General features: G+C 38.7%; 1 protein-coding gene across 7 annotated transcripts in view; it reads left to right on the top strand.

Annotated features, from left to right (window-relative positions):
- Window positions 1-16,897, top strand: part of LOC109914729 (band 4.1-like protein 1) — a 266,765-nt gene extending 249,868 nt beyond the window's left edge. For 2 of the 7 annotated variants that reach the window (XM_048608290.1, XM_048608292.1), the window contains 8 exons: window positions 1,418-1,555; window positions 2,127-2,549; window positions 4,360-4,464; window positions 5,831-5,911; window positions 6,026-6,118; window positions 9,278-9,358; window positions 11,075-11,191; window positions 15,454-16,897. In XM_048608290.1, coding sequence (XP_048464247.1) covers window positions 1,418-1,555; window positions 2,127-2,549; window positions 4,360-4,464; window positions 5,831-5,911; window positions 6,026-6,118; window positions 9,278-9,358; window positions 11,075-11,191; window positions 15,454-15,459 — 1,044 coding nt within the window. In that variant the 3' untranslated portion in view covers window positions 15,460-16,897. The remainder of the gene's footprint in view (window positions 1-1,417; window positions 1,556-2,126; window positions 2,550-4,359; window positions 4,465-5,830; window positions 5,912-6,025; window positions 6,119-9,277; window positions 9,359-11,074; window positions 11,192-15,453) is intronic. The other 5 variants (XM_048608293.1, XM_048608294.1, XM_048608291.1 and 2 more) reach the window with 4 other exon arrangements.
- Window positions 16,898-17,180: the final 283 nt, after the last annotated feature.

The raw sequence follows: 17,180 nt of genomic DNA, 5'->3' as shown, positions 1-17,180 counted from the left end.
CTACAGCGCAGGATGGAAGCGAGCCACAGCCGTCTACAGCGCAGGATAGTGATAAGTTCATATCCTTTTTGCCAAAGGATGATAAAGTACTCAAGCCAGTTCTCCAGAGTGATGCAAATGATTCTGCTAAATCTGAAGTACCTGTGCAGTTTTCTACAGATATATCTTCAGACTTGGATTGTTCAAAATCTAAGAACTTGCTGGAACTTGACAACTTGGTATCCTCTGAAATGTCATTAGATGCAAGCCAAGATCCATCTGATCAGTTATTTTCCATGAATGACAAAATAGATTTCAGGTCAGAAACTCAAATAGAATATGCTGAGGAAAAATCATGTGAACCCAATTCTCCTGATCTTGAGTTGTTGGAGCCAGATTTAATCATTAAAGCAGAATATTCACATGTCAATGAATTATCTAAACTGAAACCATCAACAGTGGTTATGCTGTCATCAAAATCGATTGAATCTGTATCCATTAAACACACAGAACACGAGTACGTAAAGATCACAAAAAGACCTGCTGAAGCGGAGTCAAAAATAGATACTTTAAAACACACTTTCAAACCTGGAAAGGAGAGCTCAATAGTTAAGTGTGGCAGAGAACTTCCAAATCCATCAGAGGAGGGGACAGAAATTTATTCTTCATCCAAACTTAAAGAGAGATATGCAGAAGTATATGATATGGGCTCAGCTACCCTGAAGGATAAAATATCCTATTTTGAATTGAAATTGGGAGAAAATACTTGCTCAAAAAAGCCGATTAAAGTCTTTGAGCATGCAGCACAGATTTCTGAAGTTGGATCTCCGGATTCAGGCTGTGAAGTGGAATTGACCGAAGCAACGGTAACTCTTCATATGAATTGTCACAAGGAAACATTGCTCCAGCATGTTTTGTCAAATGGCATTTTACATCATACAAGTTTACATAGCTTGAAATGAGCTTATTTATAAACTGCTATTTTATGTTTTAACCATATGTATTGCTAACTGCAGAGCATTGTATTCGATCAGTTAATTTGCTTCCTTTTTTGTTTAGACCATTTGAAGTTTTGCAACTGCAAATGTCAATTGACCCAACCAAATTGGCGTTTGAGAACAATGGGAATAGTCTGTTGAGGCAACTGTTGATGTGCCTCCCCGAAAAAAGGTCATATTGCTAGAAAGTTGCATTTTGATACTCTGAAAAAGAATAGGCTGTGACTTCCCCTTGCTTAGTTTATTTCCTTTCTCTTCACTTTTCTGCTCTTTCCTTTGAAGCATACTAATGCCTGTCAAAAGAATTGTTTGTGGCTGATTTCCTGCTATTGCTGTGGTGCTAGCTCCCGAACTGTTATGCTGCTGTGCCATTTAACAGTGAAGACTCTGCTTTCTGAATTCTCCCATACAGCTTTTAACTGATGCTTTTGTCTGTTTAGACTAAACCTCCTATTCTTGAATGTGCCTTGGAAGACAGGGAAGTAAAAGCCTCACAGAAAGCTTCAAAATCTCCAGGGAAATCACCAGTAAAAGGAGAGACGTTGGAAAGTACTGTTACTTCAGTAAATATCACACAGGTGTTGAACTCTTGCTAAACTGCACATTTATATATGATTTAAAAGGTTCATCTACACAACATAGTGGAGTTTTTTTTAGCATCTCAGTTTTGGTATTGCTAACTTTTTTCATATTTTTTGCTAATTGCCTGTTTAATTTATTCAGTGTTTAACATTGCTCTATTGTGATCAAATGTACCTGCTTCATCAGAAACAACTCCGAGGTTTCTCAAGTACACAATTCCTATCTCAGATATCAAAAACAAATATGCCATTATTTTAAGAACACCTTTTCATTTTACAGGAGCCATCATTTCCACATAAACTACATGAAGAAGAATCTGACAAATCCCAGATTGCTGATTTTAATTAATTAACAACCTGCTTAGACATTAACTCGTTTGTTTCTCCATAATACCCATGTGTCATTTAAACTGTTCGTTTATGATCATGTTTTGGATTATTTTTGACCAGCTTCTAAATTCCTCTAGTTGAATACATTTTTTTTCCATTGGTCCATATCATTCAAATTCCAAACAATGTTACTTTTCAATCCTTACCATCTTGATCTTCATCATTCTTTCTTGCTCAGAGTACTGAAGCAAAGCAGGAACCGCAAAGAAAGCCCACGGTAGCCAAACAAGAATCTGAAGAAGCCATGGAGCAGATGCAAGAACTTGTGACCCAGCCGTTGGTGACAAAGGAGATAGGGATGGAAGCAGAACACAAACATTCAAACATCTCTATAAATTCCTCAGGAAATTTTGAAGCTGAGAAAGAATATACAGTACCAGGTACAGTCGAAGAAGTAGATGGAATATTAGAAGTGAACAAGTTATCAACACAAACCAAGATGTCGAAACGAGAAAGAACAGACAGTGCTACCTCTGAAGATAACGTCAATACTCTGCCTGATAAAAGTACTGAAAGACAACCTGTTCAAGAGGATGGAAAGGACCAACATAAGAGCATTGACCACGAACCTGAAAACTCTCAAGAGAAACCTCAACAGGAGGTAACCTAACATCGTTTAGGAAATCAAATGCATGTCTCCACCTTCTACATTTCACCTGTCAGTGTGTGTAAAACTGTAATCATCTCACCAGTTGCTTGCTTACTCCAAGTCAACCACAGTCAACTTACTAAAGCACGTTAAATTTGGAAAGAATGTGTTTCTATAAAATTGAAAACAATTTGTTGGAGTTAGAGTAAAATGGCCAACATCTGTAAAGAAAAAGGACACATTAGCATTTTGCATGTATGCATTTTGCTTTTCACCTGAATGTTGTAACCTGTAATTTCTCCTTACAGATGCTGACTGACCTGTGTAATAATTTGAACAGTTTTCATTTTATCTCTGATTTCCAGATTTGAACATCTAACAAAATAATTGCTTGAGTTTAACCTGTGAATGCAATGTTGTGTTTTATTTGTTCTAAAAGAATGTACTTTTGAACTAACTATCATTAGAGCATGTGCTTATTAACAGACATATATTTGTATTGAATAAACTAAATGACGTGATTCTATGCAAACTGGAATGTTTACAAAGCAGAGGTCTTGAATAAAAGTAGCACTTCGCTTACAACAGTGCTGTCTCTGTTAAAGGAGATGAATACTTCAAATTGGACATAGCGTGTTTACTTATTGCATTTTCCAATAACTTAGATCACTTTGCTTAACAAGTTTTTTTTTAACAATAGGCTAAAGTTTTGCTCTTATTATAGATATTTTGGAAAAGTATTACTAATCAAAGATTCAGTTTGGATTATCACATTCAGAGCTTTTAGGAGGCTTGGCCAATAATAGATGTATTATTTAGGAATTAATATAAATTTAAAAATTTAATGCTGGTTAATCAGGAGTCTAATGGTGGTAAATAGATACAAGTAACTCCTTTAAGAGATTACTGTTGTATTTTTGTTTCTGTATGTTTAATGTGCATGAATGTGGAATGTTGTCTGGTCTTCTAACCCATTTATGCGATAAGCTTATTCAAATTCTCCAAAACCTATCCTGTTTTAAGCGTTGGGCTGAATTTTCATTTCAGGAGTCCCAACCCTGACATTGGGCTGAGTTTGGGAACATAGACATTCCAGTAGCAGGAACCTGAGATTTCAGAGGAACCCACCAACTAAGAGGCTGCCTTTGGTAGTCTCATCCATTTAAGGATGGTGGATGGTCTCCCAAGACCGGAGGGCCTCCAGCACAGAAAGACCAGCAGCAGCCAGAGATGGGCACTGCTGGCCTGGATAGAAGGAAGAGAAGGCTTATCTAAATGGAGGCGCTGGCTGAAAAATCTTCAGAATGATAAAATAGAAAGTGACCATGGCTGTCAAACCACCATAGTGCAAGGGGAAGCCTTCCATAGGGCTGCAGCTGTGACCATCTGGTTATTGTCATTGCAGAGAGGAGAATTAACATTAATGATGAAGCACAGACACCCTGGCCGATTTCGAGGAGCCTTGCTCCATACTCCATTGGCTGGGTTTCAGACTTTGGCTGGGGGTGCATTTCAACCTGGATAACAATTGGGTTTTGCCTACACAAAAAGGCAGGATTGGAATTGGACTCTTCCGTGACTAGTTAATTTCTGAGTAAAATAGCATGAAAAAGAAGGATTCTTATAAGCAAAAATTATATGTTTAAGTTATAATGGAGATTTATTTGACAGGAAAAGAACATTTATGATATTGAATGCATTTTGAATTTGCTTCAGGCCCAACAGAAATAAGTAATGCAGAAATAGCTTCTCATGCTAAAGGCTGTGTGGGTAAATCAAGTGTAACTAATAATAGACAATTTCATTTTAAAAAAACTTACAGGATATTATGAAAACAAAATCTGGACTGCCAAGTGATGGAAAGAGGGAAACTTCTTCAAAAGAAACATCTTCACCTATTGAGGCAAAATCAATCACAAAAACCCAGGTATTCAGAGATTATTTGCTTCTTCCTAACAAAGGTCAGACAGTAGACATTATTGGGGTGGAGGTGAATGAAATATGAAACAGTTTTGTGATGGAAAAATTAAATCCAAAGTAAAATTTGATACCTGTGCTGGAACTTTTCTCCCAGGGCAAAACATACACGATAACAGAATACACTGTTTACACTCCACCCAAGTTTCTTTATTACTCAGCATATCTGAAGTTCTAGCAGGTGGTCAAACCACAGCCCACATGCCAAAACCATTTGTGAATAAGTCTTGGTTTTCTGGTCAATAATGTTTAGGGTACTCCGTTCTATTTACACTTGTGTTTTATGACTGCTGGTTTGTCCTGTTTCATTTTCTTCTGTTGGGAGGTTTAAAAGCAATACCCCTGTTGTTGTCCGATTGATGCCTGTATCCTCCATCTGAAAATTTACGTTGGATGGTGTTAACTGTTAAAGATACTCATGAATTGCTGATATAAACTCTGTGGGTCAAATGCATCTCGCATGGTAGCATAGAGCAAACGTGTCAACACCACTTACTGACTATACCCCCTACCTGATATTCAATTCTATTGACTTCTGATTTAATTTAGCATATAATCTAGGACCAAGACTTTTGCCAGATACCCCCTCAGGTCAACAGATGATATGGAAAATCCTATGGAACTATTTGAAGAGGTTAAATGGAGTTTTCCTGGTGACCTGCTCCATGTTTGTACCCCAAACAACATCGCTAAGAAAAACAATTAAAGATGGTTTCATTTCTGCTTGTGAGGCCATTCTGTGCATTAATTAGCTGCCACATTTCCTTATTGCACTTAAAAAATGAAGTTTGTGAAATGCTTTGGTAGATCCTGAAGTTCAGAAGGATGACAAGTAAATGAATATCATTTCTCTCTGACTGGCTCATGTCTGTAATGTAACATAGTATGAAAAGTGACATTATACAAATTGCACCTCACATGAAGATAAAGCTAGGAAATGCAGCAATAGAACAACGATGGATTTGAATAATAAGCTCAGTATGCTTTTATCAAATTTGAAAATATATTTTTGCATTGCTGCTCTTAATTATTTAGTTGGCTTGGGTTTTTTGGGATCATATTCTCTTTTGTTTTGCTAATATAGCTTTCTTCAGGCATGTTGACGCACAATGACAATATTCACGTGGTAAATCAAATAAATTCAACATTCATTCACTCATGGAGCATGAGTCACAACCGTGTGCCAGAGTTTTGAGCACAGCTCCCCAGAGGCAACACAAATTTGGTGAATTCATTCTAAGATAATGAGAAGTTGGACATTTCAGTATTGTTAGACCCAATTAACGTGAGTTGTGCTATTTTGTTTTCTTTTGAAGGTTACCATTATCCCAGATCTGGCAAATGAAACTGTAACAAGTTCACAAAGTATTGTCTCAGAAACTGTATCCACATCATTTGTAAGTTGCTGATTGTTAGATAAGCAATTTCCAAGATGACTAGATTGCTGCTTCGCCTTGGGAACTAACACTCTTTTGTAGTCTAATATCCTGTGTGTTTTACTTGTTTTTTAGGTTGACGGTGGCAGTGGCGCTACAAATGTAACAAGCTCTCAGTCTGTGACTTCTGAAACCATATCCACGTCAACCACTACTCATATCACTAAGGTAACACAGTTGATGACAGACTATTTACATTGAATGTGTCCCCAAGGCTATGCAAACAAAGCTATTAGCTAAAGTCCAGGAACATTTAGATACATGTTAATAATAGCACTTCAGTTTTGGCGTGTGATGGTGAACTGGAAATTATGACCTTGAGTGTTCATTTTTAATCTTGTTTTATCAGCTAAAAAGATTCACATTCCTTTTTTGAGATTATATTCTGAAAGTCTTGTTTCTGCTTCCACAACCAAATGTTTGATTTGTTAAAAGTACAGCAGAGGTAACTGCATAGTGATAGTGTTCATTCCCCATGATCGAATACTTGGAGAATTAGAGCATTGATGCTTGCCAAGTTAGAAAACTCAATATCACGTGAATGAGCTGACAACTCAAGCAAGGCCTCAAACCATGGGTTATGACCAGGCCCCTGTGAGCAACAAAATTAAATTTAATCTCTTTTAATATAATCAGTTCCCAAGACTTTTACAGTGTTCCAGGAATGAAGTGAACTTGTAACCTAAGCTGCAGATTTTAACTAACATTTTGTTTTGTTATGCACTAAAAACTAAAGTAGACTTTTGCAGTGGATTTATAAGATATAATTGCCAATTAAGGACTTTTGCTATACCAGTTTATCACGCACCGTGTTGTATAAACCCTTTACGTATCATGAGGACAAAATAAATTATCTTCTAAGTATTCACTTCTCCAGAGTAAAGAATATCAGGGTCTCAAATCTCTTCTCAAAATGCAGTTTTCTTAAATAGGTCACATTGCTTTTAATGGTGGACATCCTTTTTTCAGGATAGCAAGTGGAGTTGTCCACAATTTTGTTCAATACTTTGTACAGACACCTTCCATTTCTCTCCACTGTGGCTCTCAAGATCTGAGTTTTATGTTCTGTTGCCTCACGCTGAGCTGTTGATATCTATGAGTAAGCCACTATAGGAATGCAACTCCACAAATGTATCTTTTGTGTTAATCCATTTATTTTCCAGTCGAACACTTTTAACTTTCTCACCCTAGCCTCATTAACTGTATTTGTATATGATTACCATAGTACCTCAGAGTTTGATTGCCTTCTTCCTTATTTTAACCACAGTAGCTAAGTTGTGGGTAAAAAGACCCCATACAAACAGGCATTAAGTGACCAGTTTACCTGTTTCTAATTTCTTTGATTAAGAGAAAAGTTTGGTCTGGACAGCAGGTGAACTGCCCTGTTGTTCTGAAATATAGCATACTCATGTCCACCCTGAATAGACCTCTCACCACCTGGAACTCAACAACCATCCCTAATTACACAGGCTTTTGGAGGCAACAACTTAACTGTTTGCCTTCAGGAACAGTGCATTTGATGCAGCCCATGGCCATCTAATCCACAGTCAAGGTCTTTGTCTGTTTTGGAGCTCACCCAGAAACTTACAGCAGATCCCTGCTCTCTTAGCATCTCCACCTAAATGATCATAAAAACCCAACTTCTGCATCGTTGAATCTCCAGGTCAAACCTCACCTTACGATGCTGTTCACTAATTGCTTTCACAGCTAGTTGAGCATTTCCTCATTGGAACTCAATCATCAAAAAGAACTTCATGACAGAGAACATGTGACAGCCGTTAACAATCAACGTGTGAGACTGAATGAATTAGTTTCAAGCAACTCTATATTCCAATCTGCTATTTTTTCTTAATCTAAAGAAAAGACAAATTTAACTCCACCCAACCAATGGTAGTTATGTTACATAAGCAAATTGGTGATGAAATTGTGCACAGCAAAGTGAAGTCCCTCAATCTACAAAAGATCAGTTTTGGAGTATTAGTTCAGGAAGAAATGTGGCCCAAGACACTCAGATAATTTTCTATTGTTAATATTTTGGGATTGATAGATTATTTTTGCATTACCTGAACCACTGGAACAGACAGTGCCTCACTTAGTACTTTGTTCAAGAAATGACATCTCTGACAATGAGCACCTCGGCATTATTTACGTGTTGCAAATGGGGAGAGGTGGTGGGATAATACTTGGCCTTTTTGCTTCCCTTTCAGTTCACATTTTGAGAAGGAGGCCCTTAAAACTTTGAGTGTTGTGACTTTAAAGAACAGACACAAAGCCAGTGGTCTTTTTAAATCAAAAGTAAGCCTAAACCTGCATTTACACAACAGCCAAAATGTAGTCACAATAACATGGGCTTTTTCACATCTTTCTTTGTTACATTTAAAATGTCCAAACCCTGAGCTGAGATGAGCCATTGCATTTGCGCAATTGTAAACATCCGCAAACTATTAAGTGTAAATTCCCTGAGTGATTTTGCCTTCTGATGTCTCTTCAAAGAAGGTTCCTCCACAGGTACATCCACACTTTGATTACTTTCTAGAGATGAACTAATCTTAGTCTGTACAGAAATCACAAAATACTACCGAAGCCCCAGATTCCATCTTGTGTCAAAGTAGCTGTCCATACTCCATGCTGTGTTTTTTTTTGAAGTAAGTGTGTCCTTTTTATACATATATTCACTGGCAGTGACACATGTATGGCACATTCAAAACCTGGTTTGAACCCACAAACAAGCACCAAGAATGCTGGAAAAACTTCTGAAGAGTCATTCCAGATTTGAAACATTAATTGTGTTTCTGTTTCCACAGATGCTGCCAGACCTGCTGAGTTTCTGCAGCATTCTGTTTGTTTCAGACTTCCAGCATGCACAGTATTTTGCCTTTATTTGAACCCACTAATATTTGATTCGGAAGCAAGAGAGTTCCCACAGAGCCAAACTAATAGAAATTTATGGTCAACTGTAAAATAGTCACCAAATTGTTATGCTTAGGCCTATACAATCATTAAACCTCAGCCCAGGGCAAGGAGAAACATTATCATCACTGTGGGAATGATGTGTGGTTGAAATTATATGTATCTTTCTTGTTCATTTTTAAAATATAGTATGATTTTACTTCAATCAGCTGGGTGTCTGATGTGCATGGAAACTAGTTGCAATATTTGAGTGTCAGAACACTTGCTCAGAAACACATGCGGCTACTTGCCCCATGTCGGGCATGCGCAGACTCCATTTCACAGACAGTCTGCAGAGCTAAGGTTTAGACTTGCAGAGCAGGTTTTTCTTCTGAACTTACAAGTGATGCTAACAAATGGGATTTGTTGTGTATCCAGTCAGTGAAAGGAGGATTTTCAGAAACCAGGATTGAGAAAAGAATCATCATCACAGGTGATGCTGACGTTGACCAAGACCAGGTACTAAATCATTTGCATCATCTTATGTGCACTGTTATACTGTAACATTACTTTTGCAAAAACATGGGTCAGTGTTGACTCGATGGGCTAAATGGCCTGCTTTTACATTGTAGGGATTCTATGACATGCGAGACAAGTTTTTTTTGCAAAGGGTGACGGGCAGGTACTGCCAGGGGAGGCAGTAGAAGCAGACATGATAGCAATGTTTAAAAAGCATTTAGACAGACCCATGAACGGGCAGGGAATAGAGGAATAAGGACCATGTGCAGGCAGATGGTATTTGTTTAGAATGGCATCATGGTTGGCACAGACATGTTGGTTGAAGGGCCTGTTCCTGTGCTGTACTGTTCTACGTTCTATACCCCAGAAGAAAAGACAGCAAAACCTGCAAATGTCACACATACTGGTCCAACTTGTCTTGTGTACCTCGGATGGAACTCCAGCAAAACTACTACATTCATTTCTAAGCATTACTATTTTTCTTTCTCCTCTGAGTTTGCAACAGTAGACAAGGGGTTGATCATTTAGGACAGATTGAGAAATTTTTTTTACTCAATGTTGTGAATTTTTGGAGTTTCACTACTCCAAGAGACTGCGAATGTTCCATCATTTGAAAACATTCAGTACAGAAATCTAGAGATTTTTGATCTCGTGGGGAGGAAGGGGATCTTGGAACCAGGCTGGAAAATGGAATCAATGAGCCATGATTGTAGAGAAGGACAGAGGAGCCTCCAAGGACTGAATGGTTGGCTTCTATTTTCTTTTCAAAACATCCAGTTCGTATTGTATTACAGTCACACAAGTATGCAATGTTTAAGCACAGTGGCTTGTAAATATAAGCTTGCATTCTGCGGGATTAAATCAGTCAGTTCAATGTACATCATGGTGGTCAGCACAATTCTCACTCCGGTATTGTGGGCAAATGGTGCAAACGTGAAAACTTTGAGTCACGCATGAAAAGTTTGAAATGTTTGGGGTTCATGACTAACATCAATTTCACAGAAGTGATATGGTGCAGAAGGAAGCCTTTGGTCCATTGTCCCTGCACCAGTTCGTTAAATGAGCATCATTACTTAATTGTCCGTAGGGCTGGAAAATTTTAACTCCTGATTGGTAGACCGGGTTCAAGGATCTTGAGCTTGGCAGTTTGAAGCCTTTGAAATGATGACTGTCAGGCCTCTTTTGCATAAATTCTTTCTTTTCCCGACTAAAACCAGAAGGTGAATGGAATAGTTTAGCAGGTTGCAGGAGCGTGAAGCTGCTTCCAGAGACTGGAGAAACCTTCTCCGGCTCCAAGGTAAATGCCCTCAGTTGCCCTCGTAGTTGGTGTCCTGACCCACCTTCCCATTTGAAATTCCATTCCTGGATGTCACAGTTGGGCAGTTGACATGCAGATGAGATCGATTTGACTGGGGAATCAAAATCCTCCATGTGCTTTTCGACTGGGATTTGCTGCTTGCAACACTCCCTGCTTATCTGATTTTCGTTTCAGGCTAAATTCAAGGATAATGTGTACTTTTAAGACCTATTTTATTAAGTAAAATTGTGAGTTATCTTCAGTTTGACCATGTCTGTTTGTACCAGATAGCACTAGGAAATCATTGAACCCATCATGGTGTTGCTACAATTCTTTTTTCATTAGCTGGGAATGTACATTTTCAATGCAATCTTCAAACCAAATCAATGTTCATCTCATGATTGTACTGTCTACTCTAGGCTCTGGCTCTTGCAATTAAGGAAGTGAAACAGCAGCACCCTGACATGCTCGTGACAAAAGCTGTGGTTTATAAAGAATCAGAGCCTGAAACAGAGCAAAATGCAAAGGAATCAAAGGTACAGTACAGATTGTGATTTGTTTATTGTTCTCATTGGAGTCACTGTTATTTTTAATCAGTTTTCTCTGTTTATCTCCTACAAATCACTTGGCCTTACAAACGTAGAACATCTTATGGCATAGAAGGTGACCCTCAACCCATCGTTTCAACCAACAAAAATCTATCCAGCAGAATCCTGTTTTTCAACTCTTAGCCCATAGTTGTGGCACTTCAAAAGCATAAGATATATTTTAAATGCAGAAAGTGTTTCTCCAGCTACCACCCTCTCCAACCATCTATTCCAGATTCTTGCAAGTCTTCTCTGTATCCTTAATATCCTTCATGTAATGCAGTGACCAGAACTTAACTTGAGCTGTGACATAAGTAGTATTTGATAGAATTCTAGCATAACCTCTCTGCTGTTATATGCTAGGCATTGGCTAACAAAATATTCCCTATGCCTTACTTAGCCACCTTGTCTACCTGTCCTGCAACTTAAGGAATTTGTGGACATGTCCATTACCCTACACTTCTGAAAATACAACGATTTATCACTTTTTTTCTTGCCTTAGAAATCCTTTCCAAAAATTTTATGTTTCTCTGGATTGAATTCTGTTTGCTGATTCCCTGCCTAGAATCATCTTTTAGTTTGCATTATGAGGAGGTGATAGCCTAGTGGTATTATTGCTTGAGTATTAATCCAGAGACCAAGGTAACATTCTGAAGACCCGGGTTTGAATCCCACCATTGCAGATGGTGGAATTTGAATTTAATGAAAATCTAGTTCACTAAAATATTTCAGGAAAGGAAACTGCTGTCCTTACCTGGTCTGGCCATTATGTAACTCTAGACCCACAGCAATGCGATTGACTGTTAAGTCTTAAATCCTGGCCTAGTCATTGGCACCCATACGTCAAGAATTAATTTTTAAAATTCCAGTTTTGAAAAATAAATACATTCAGTAATGTTTAGAAATTATTTTTCCGATATGGCTTAATTTACTTTTAACTGAGCCAATGAGGCAGTGTGGAGTTGATGGGCCGAATGGCCTGCTTCCACACTGTAGGGATTCTATGATTCAGAGGCAACAGTATGCGCAGTAACATTCCAGTACAGCCCTTCCAAACCTAATTACTACCATCTAGAGGACAAGGGCAGAAGATACATGGGAACACCACCACTTGCAAGTTCGTCTTCCAGCCACTCAGCATCCTCACTTGGAAATATATTGTCATTCCTTCATTGTCGCAGAGTCAAAATGCTGGAATTCTTCTCTCCCCACCACCTATTGTTGAACGGCAGTGATTCAACAAGCAGGTCACTATGATATTTTCAAGGGCAATTATACAGGACATTGGTTAGGCCACTATTGGAATACTGCGTGCAATTCTGGTCTCTCTGCTTTAGGAAGGATGTTTTGAAACTTGAAAGGGTTCAGAAAAGATTTACGTGGATGTTGCCAGGGTTGGAGGGTTTGAGCAATAGGGAGAGGACGAATAGGCTGGGGCTATTTTCCCTGGAGCGTTGGAGGCCGAGGGGTAACTTTATAGAGCTTTATAAAATTGTAAGAGGCATGGATTGGCTATTTACCCTATGTATTTTTCCCATGGTGGGGGAGTCCGAAACTAGAGGGCATAGGTTTAAAGTGAAAGGAGAAAGATTTAAAAGGGATCTAAGGGGCAACTTTTTCATGCAGAGGGTGGTACGTGTATGGAATGAGCTGTCGGAAGAAGTGGTGGAGGCTGGTACAATTACAACACTTTAAAAGGCATCTGGATGGGTATATGAATAGGAAGGGTTCAGAGAGTTATGGGCCAAATGCTGACAAATGGGACTAGATTTATTTATGATATCTGGTTGGCATGGATGAGCTGGACTGATGGATCTGTTTCTGTGCTGTATATCTCTATGACTCGAACTAGGGACGGTCAATAAATGCTGGCCCAGCCAGCAATGCCCACATTCCATAATAAATTCAAATAAACTATTGAATAAAGTGAAATATGTATTCTTGTGCTATGTAACTCACTGGTGAAACCATATCAATAATTCTGTGTAATTTTATTCAGTTTCTTTTCAAAAGGATGGTTTTGAGTGAGTTCAGCAAAGGGCTATGAGAATGGGTGTCTTAGTAGGAGCTGTACCTTTGGAAATTACATGAATATATTTGAGCATCTTTTCACTAGAGAAAGAACACTTGAACTAGTGTAATTCAGGCTCTTAAAGTGTCTTAAAAATGTAAATAAACGAGATGCAAATTATTCTCTGAGTTAAGATTGCAATTGCTTCTGAGAAGGAAATTAAGTGAAATGAGACTAGTAAATAAAACAAGATTTTCCCTCCAGCCTATTCTTCTTTGTTCAAATTTGCTTCTTCTGAGTCGTTTAATTAAAATCTCTTCTGCTGCATAACTGCTTTACTTGAAGTGCCACATAACTCAACTCAAATTTTTCAGCCAGCAAAAGTTCCTCTGTAAGAACATGAATATAGTATCCGTTTGGGCTCTGGTTATGAATCACTGGCAGCTGGTGGTTATAGGGAAAAAGCAGGAAAGAGGAGTTGGGGATTATTAGATCAGTCATGATCTCACTGAATGGCAGATCAGATTAGATGGGCTGAATGGTGTACTGCTGCTCCTATGTCTTGTCATATAGCCTAATACCCTCCACAGAATGAATTTCCTTAAGACTGGTGAAATTGTGGGGCACGGATCTTGAGGGAGTTTTCCGGGGCAAGGTCTAACGTGAAATTCCGTCCAAACAAAGGTCAGTTTGGATGGAAGCTCATTCTATGCTTGAGCTGCCTCGTCATCACAAGGGGCCTTGGGGTCAGCGCCACTGTTTTCAGGCTCTGGATGGCTATGGTGGCAAACTGGACATTACCAGGGACCTACACCCGGTGGCATCATCCAGGGCATTTCTCCGTTCCAACACATCGGAGTCTTAAAATCCCAGTAGCCCCAGCACCTGGCAGAGGAAATGTATTGCCAGGGAAAGCCATCAAGAGGATGCGAAGGTACACCAGCACCTGACCACCCTCCTTAAGCAGCAGACTCCATCGCAACTTGCCTTTGGTCCCAGAAGTTAATGAGCATCTTCTGCATCAGCATGACCAACTACAGAGAAGGGAGCAAAATGACCAACTTGTATGACAACATGGCAATGATCAGTTGGTTTATGATCAAAACTCAAACCCTGTCAGACAACACTGCGAGCAGTCCTGACTGGTGGCCCAGGTGATTGGTGACTTTGACCTCCAGCTCTTGCTAGTTCACTGAATAGGATTCCTCCTTAGGATTAAGATAGACTCACAAGTAGAAGAGATGGGTGATGCTGTAACTGAAGAAATCGATGTGCCTCCAATGGAAAGTTCATCCCCGCTGACTGATCAGGACCCTAGCACCTTTTTCCCCAATTGATTTTTGCCAAGGACGCCATATGCTATATTTCTTGGAACTGTCAGCTGGCGTCATGATCGTGAGGAGCACATCAACAACGTAAACCAAAGTGACTAGCTTTACATTTGGCCCTTGCAGAGTCAATGCTGACCACGTCCTCTGCACAAAGCAAAGAATGGCAACACACAATTAGAATATGACTGGATAGGTAAGGGTGGTCCTAACACACTTCTCTCTCAAAATGAAGTGATGCAGACAGACACACATTAACCTTAATTAGGTGGAAGCCACCTTTTGTCCACATTAAATCCTGACCAGCATCTTTTTGTTTAAATCGGTGGAAAATAATGTGACTGAAGACATCAGCATCAGCTTTCCATTGAATACTACTGACCTTTTTAACCGCTTATTTACCTTCACCTAAAAGATAAATATTTGGCACCTTTTTGCTTGGTAATGTTCCTTTAGAGGGCTCACTTTAAAAGTATTGACCTGCTCAATATCATCAGCAGATAAATAAACTGCAGGCTATAGTACTGAGCACCAGTGACCAGGATAGTTCCATCCATGCACAATCCCTAATTTATGCCCAGTTATCTGCACTTAGTTTTAACATTGATGGGATGCAATTATTGGCCTAACTGTGAAGTGCTTTTACTGAGGAGGGTGAATATTAACTAATTTTAATCAATGTCCTTTGACTCTTGGTGGAAAAATTGAAGCCTCTGGAACTGGAGACCAATCCAGGCTATATTACCTTCAAAGTGCAGGTGGACATGTGGTGAAAATTGATGATGGTTGGATGCTGGAGTAAGCTTTTTCTGAAATAACTCTCTCTCTCTCTCTGTGTCTCTCTCTCTCTCTCCCCCCTTCTCTCCCTTCAGGAATAACATATGGAAGTGGAAGTCCTCAAAACACCGCGAATAACAGAATGGAATCACACTGATGCTTTCATCAGCACAGACTTTCTCTGCCTTGTTAGTTTACGCAGAAGAACCAGGAAAGAATATCAATATCAATGTAAAAATATACTCCTGCTGTGCAAAGAAACATTTCAGTTCCAACCACCGCCAAGAAAATAAAACATTTGCAAGTCGAGAAAACGCATGTTTTGAGGGGAGAAAGGAAAACTAGAACCTCTAACCATCATTGCAAAGTATATGAGCTTTTCCAGCAGTCAGAATCCCACATGGGAATACCGTTCATGGAGATGGAAGAGAAATCTTGCAACTAATGTTTAATAATACATGCTTACGCGATGGATGTCAACTTAATTTCCTCCTTTCTTTTGATCTGCTAAAGACGGTCAGCAACTATCATACAAATTATCCGATGGAAATGAATGGCACATTTTGGTTCCCAATTTGAATTTGCATTAATTTATACTGAAGTATGCTTATCTGGTTATGTAAAGATTGGATGTATTTCTCCTCTGAACTTTGTAATATTCAAATGGTAACCTGGTATTGGTTGTTAACCAATACTTGGTTTGGCAGCAGTTTGTGTTTTTGTAAATTAAAAAAGACGTAATTATTTGAAAGTGAATAATTTTAGGCAAATGAGGTTTCACAGATGTCTTAATCTAAAGATAGTGGATAGAAGTTTGTTAGCGCACAACTAGCTGTTACAGGTGATGATATCTATAGGAAGATACTCAAACTAGTGGTTCAGTAAAAATACTTAGCAATGGTTCACAAAGGACAGAACTTCTCATTCTGATCAACATCCTCACTATTCCAAGGCACCATGGACATCTGGTATCTATTCTCATAGCTTGTTCTAAATCCTTAAAGAATTGTTAAAATAAATTTAACTTGTTTGTTAATAGTAAAGCCAGCAACGGAATATTATACATTGCTGATTATACAAATGGGCTGCTTTACCTATCTAGCATGACAAAAGACATCAGAACTCAAGATTAGTAGTGAAGCACTTGTGAGTTCTGCCTATCTAATTACATGCTGTCACATAAGATATTAAATGCCGTGTGCACGCTTAGATGATGCAATGGACAGCTGAGAGAAGCAGAAGATTTGCACACTTGGCATTTAATCAGATGTAGTTTGTTTGTTTACCATTGCTAAATATATTTTTGATAGGATCGTTTTAGTGACTTACCCAATATTTTAAACTGAACGAGTGATGAAGTATTTGAGAATATTTGCAATTGTATCAACAGCAGACATGAATTTATGTGTGCATGAGTGCATTAAAACACCATAATACAGATATGAAATGCTCCATAATTGCTTTTCTCCCCCTATAGCTCTATGGTATGTGTTCATTGTATCCTTTTACCTTCATAGTGAAATAAATGTGCCAGTTGCATCTCCTGTGCCCATTCCTTTGTTATATATTTGATAGGATACAGAACATAGAGATTTTTGCAGACACCAAAACTGTTGATGAAATAAAGGAGGATTGTTGCACAATGAGAATTAGTGTGATAGAATATCTGTATCAGTCATAAAATCCAGGGCATTGAAACACAACTGTGAGATGTCCATATACAGTGCTAAGGGATGATTATTTTTTTCAGAGTTTCCATGGCCAGTGCTGAAATTTGCTTGATTGGCAATTATAGACAGTGCTGCTCAAGGTTTTCATTCAG

This window comes from Rhincodon typus, chromosome 19 (genome assembly GCF_021869965.1).
Source record: "Rhincodon typus isolate 14 chromosome 19, sRhiTyp1.1, whole genome shotgun sequence".
Lineage (NCBI taxonomy): Eukaryota > Metazoa > Chordata > Chondrichthyes > Orectolobiformes > Rhincodontidae > Rhincodon > Rhincodon typus.
Note: the sequence above shows the minus strand (reverse complement) of the source record. Positions and strands in the feature narration are given on the sequence as shown.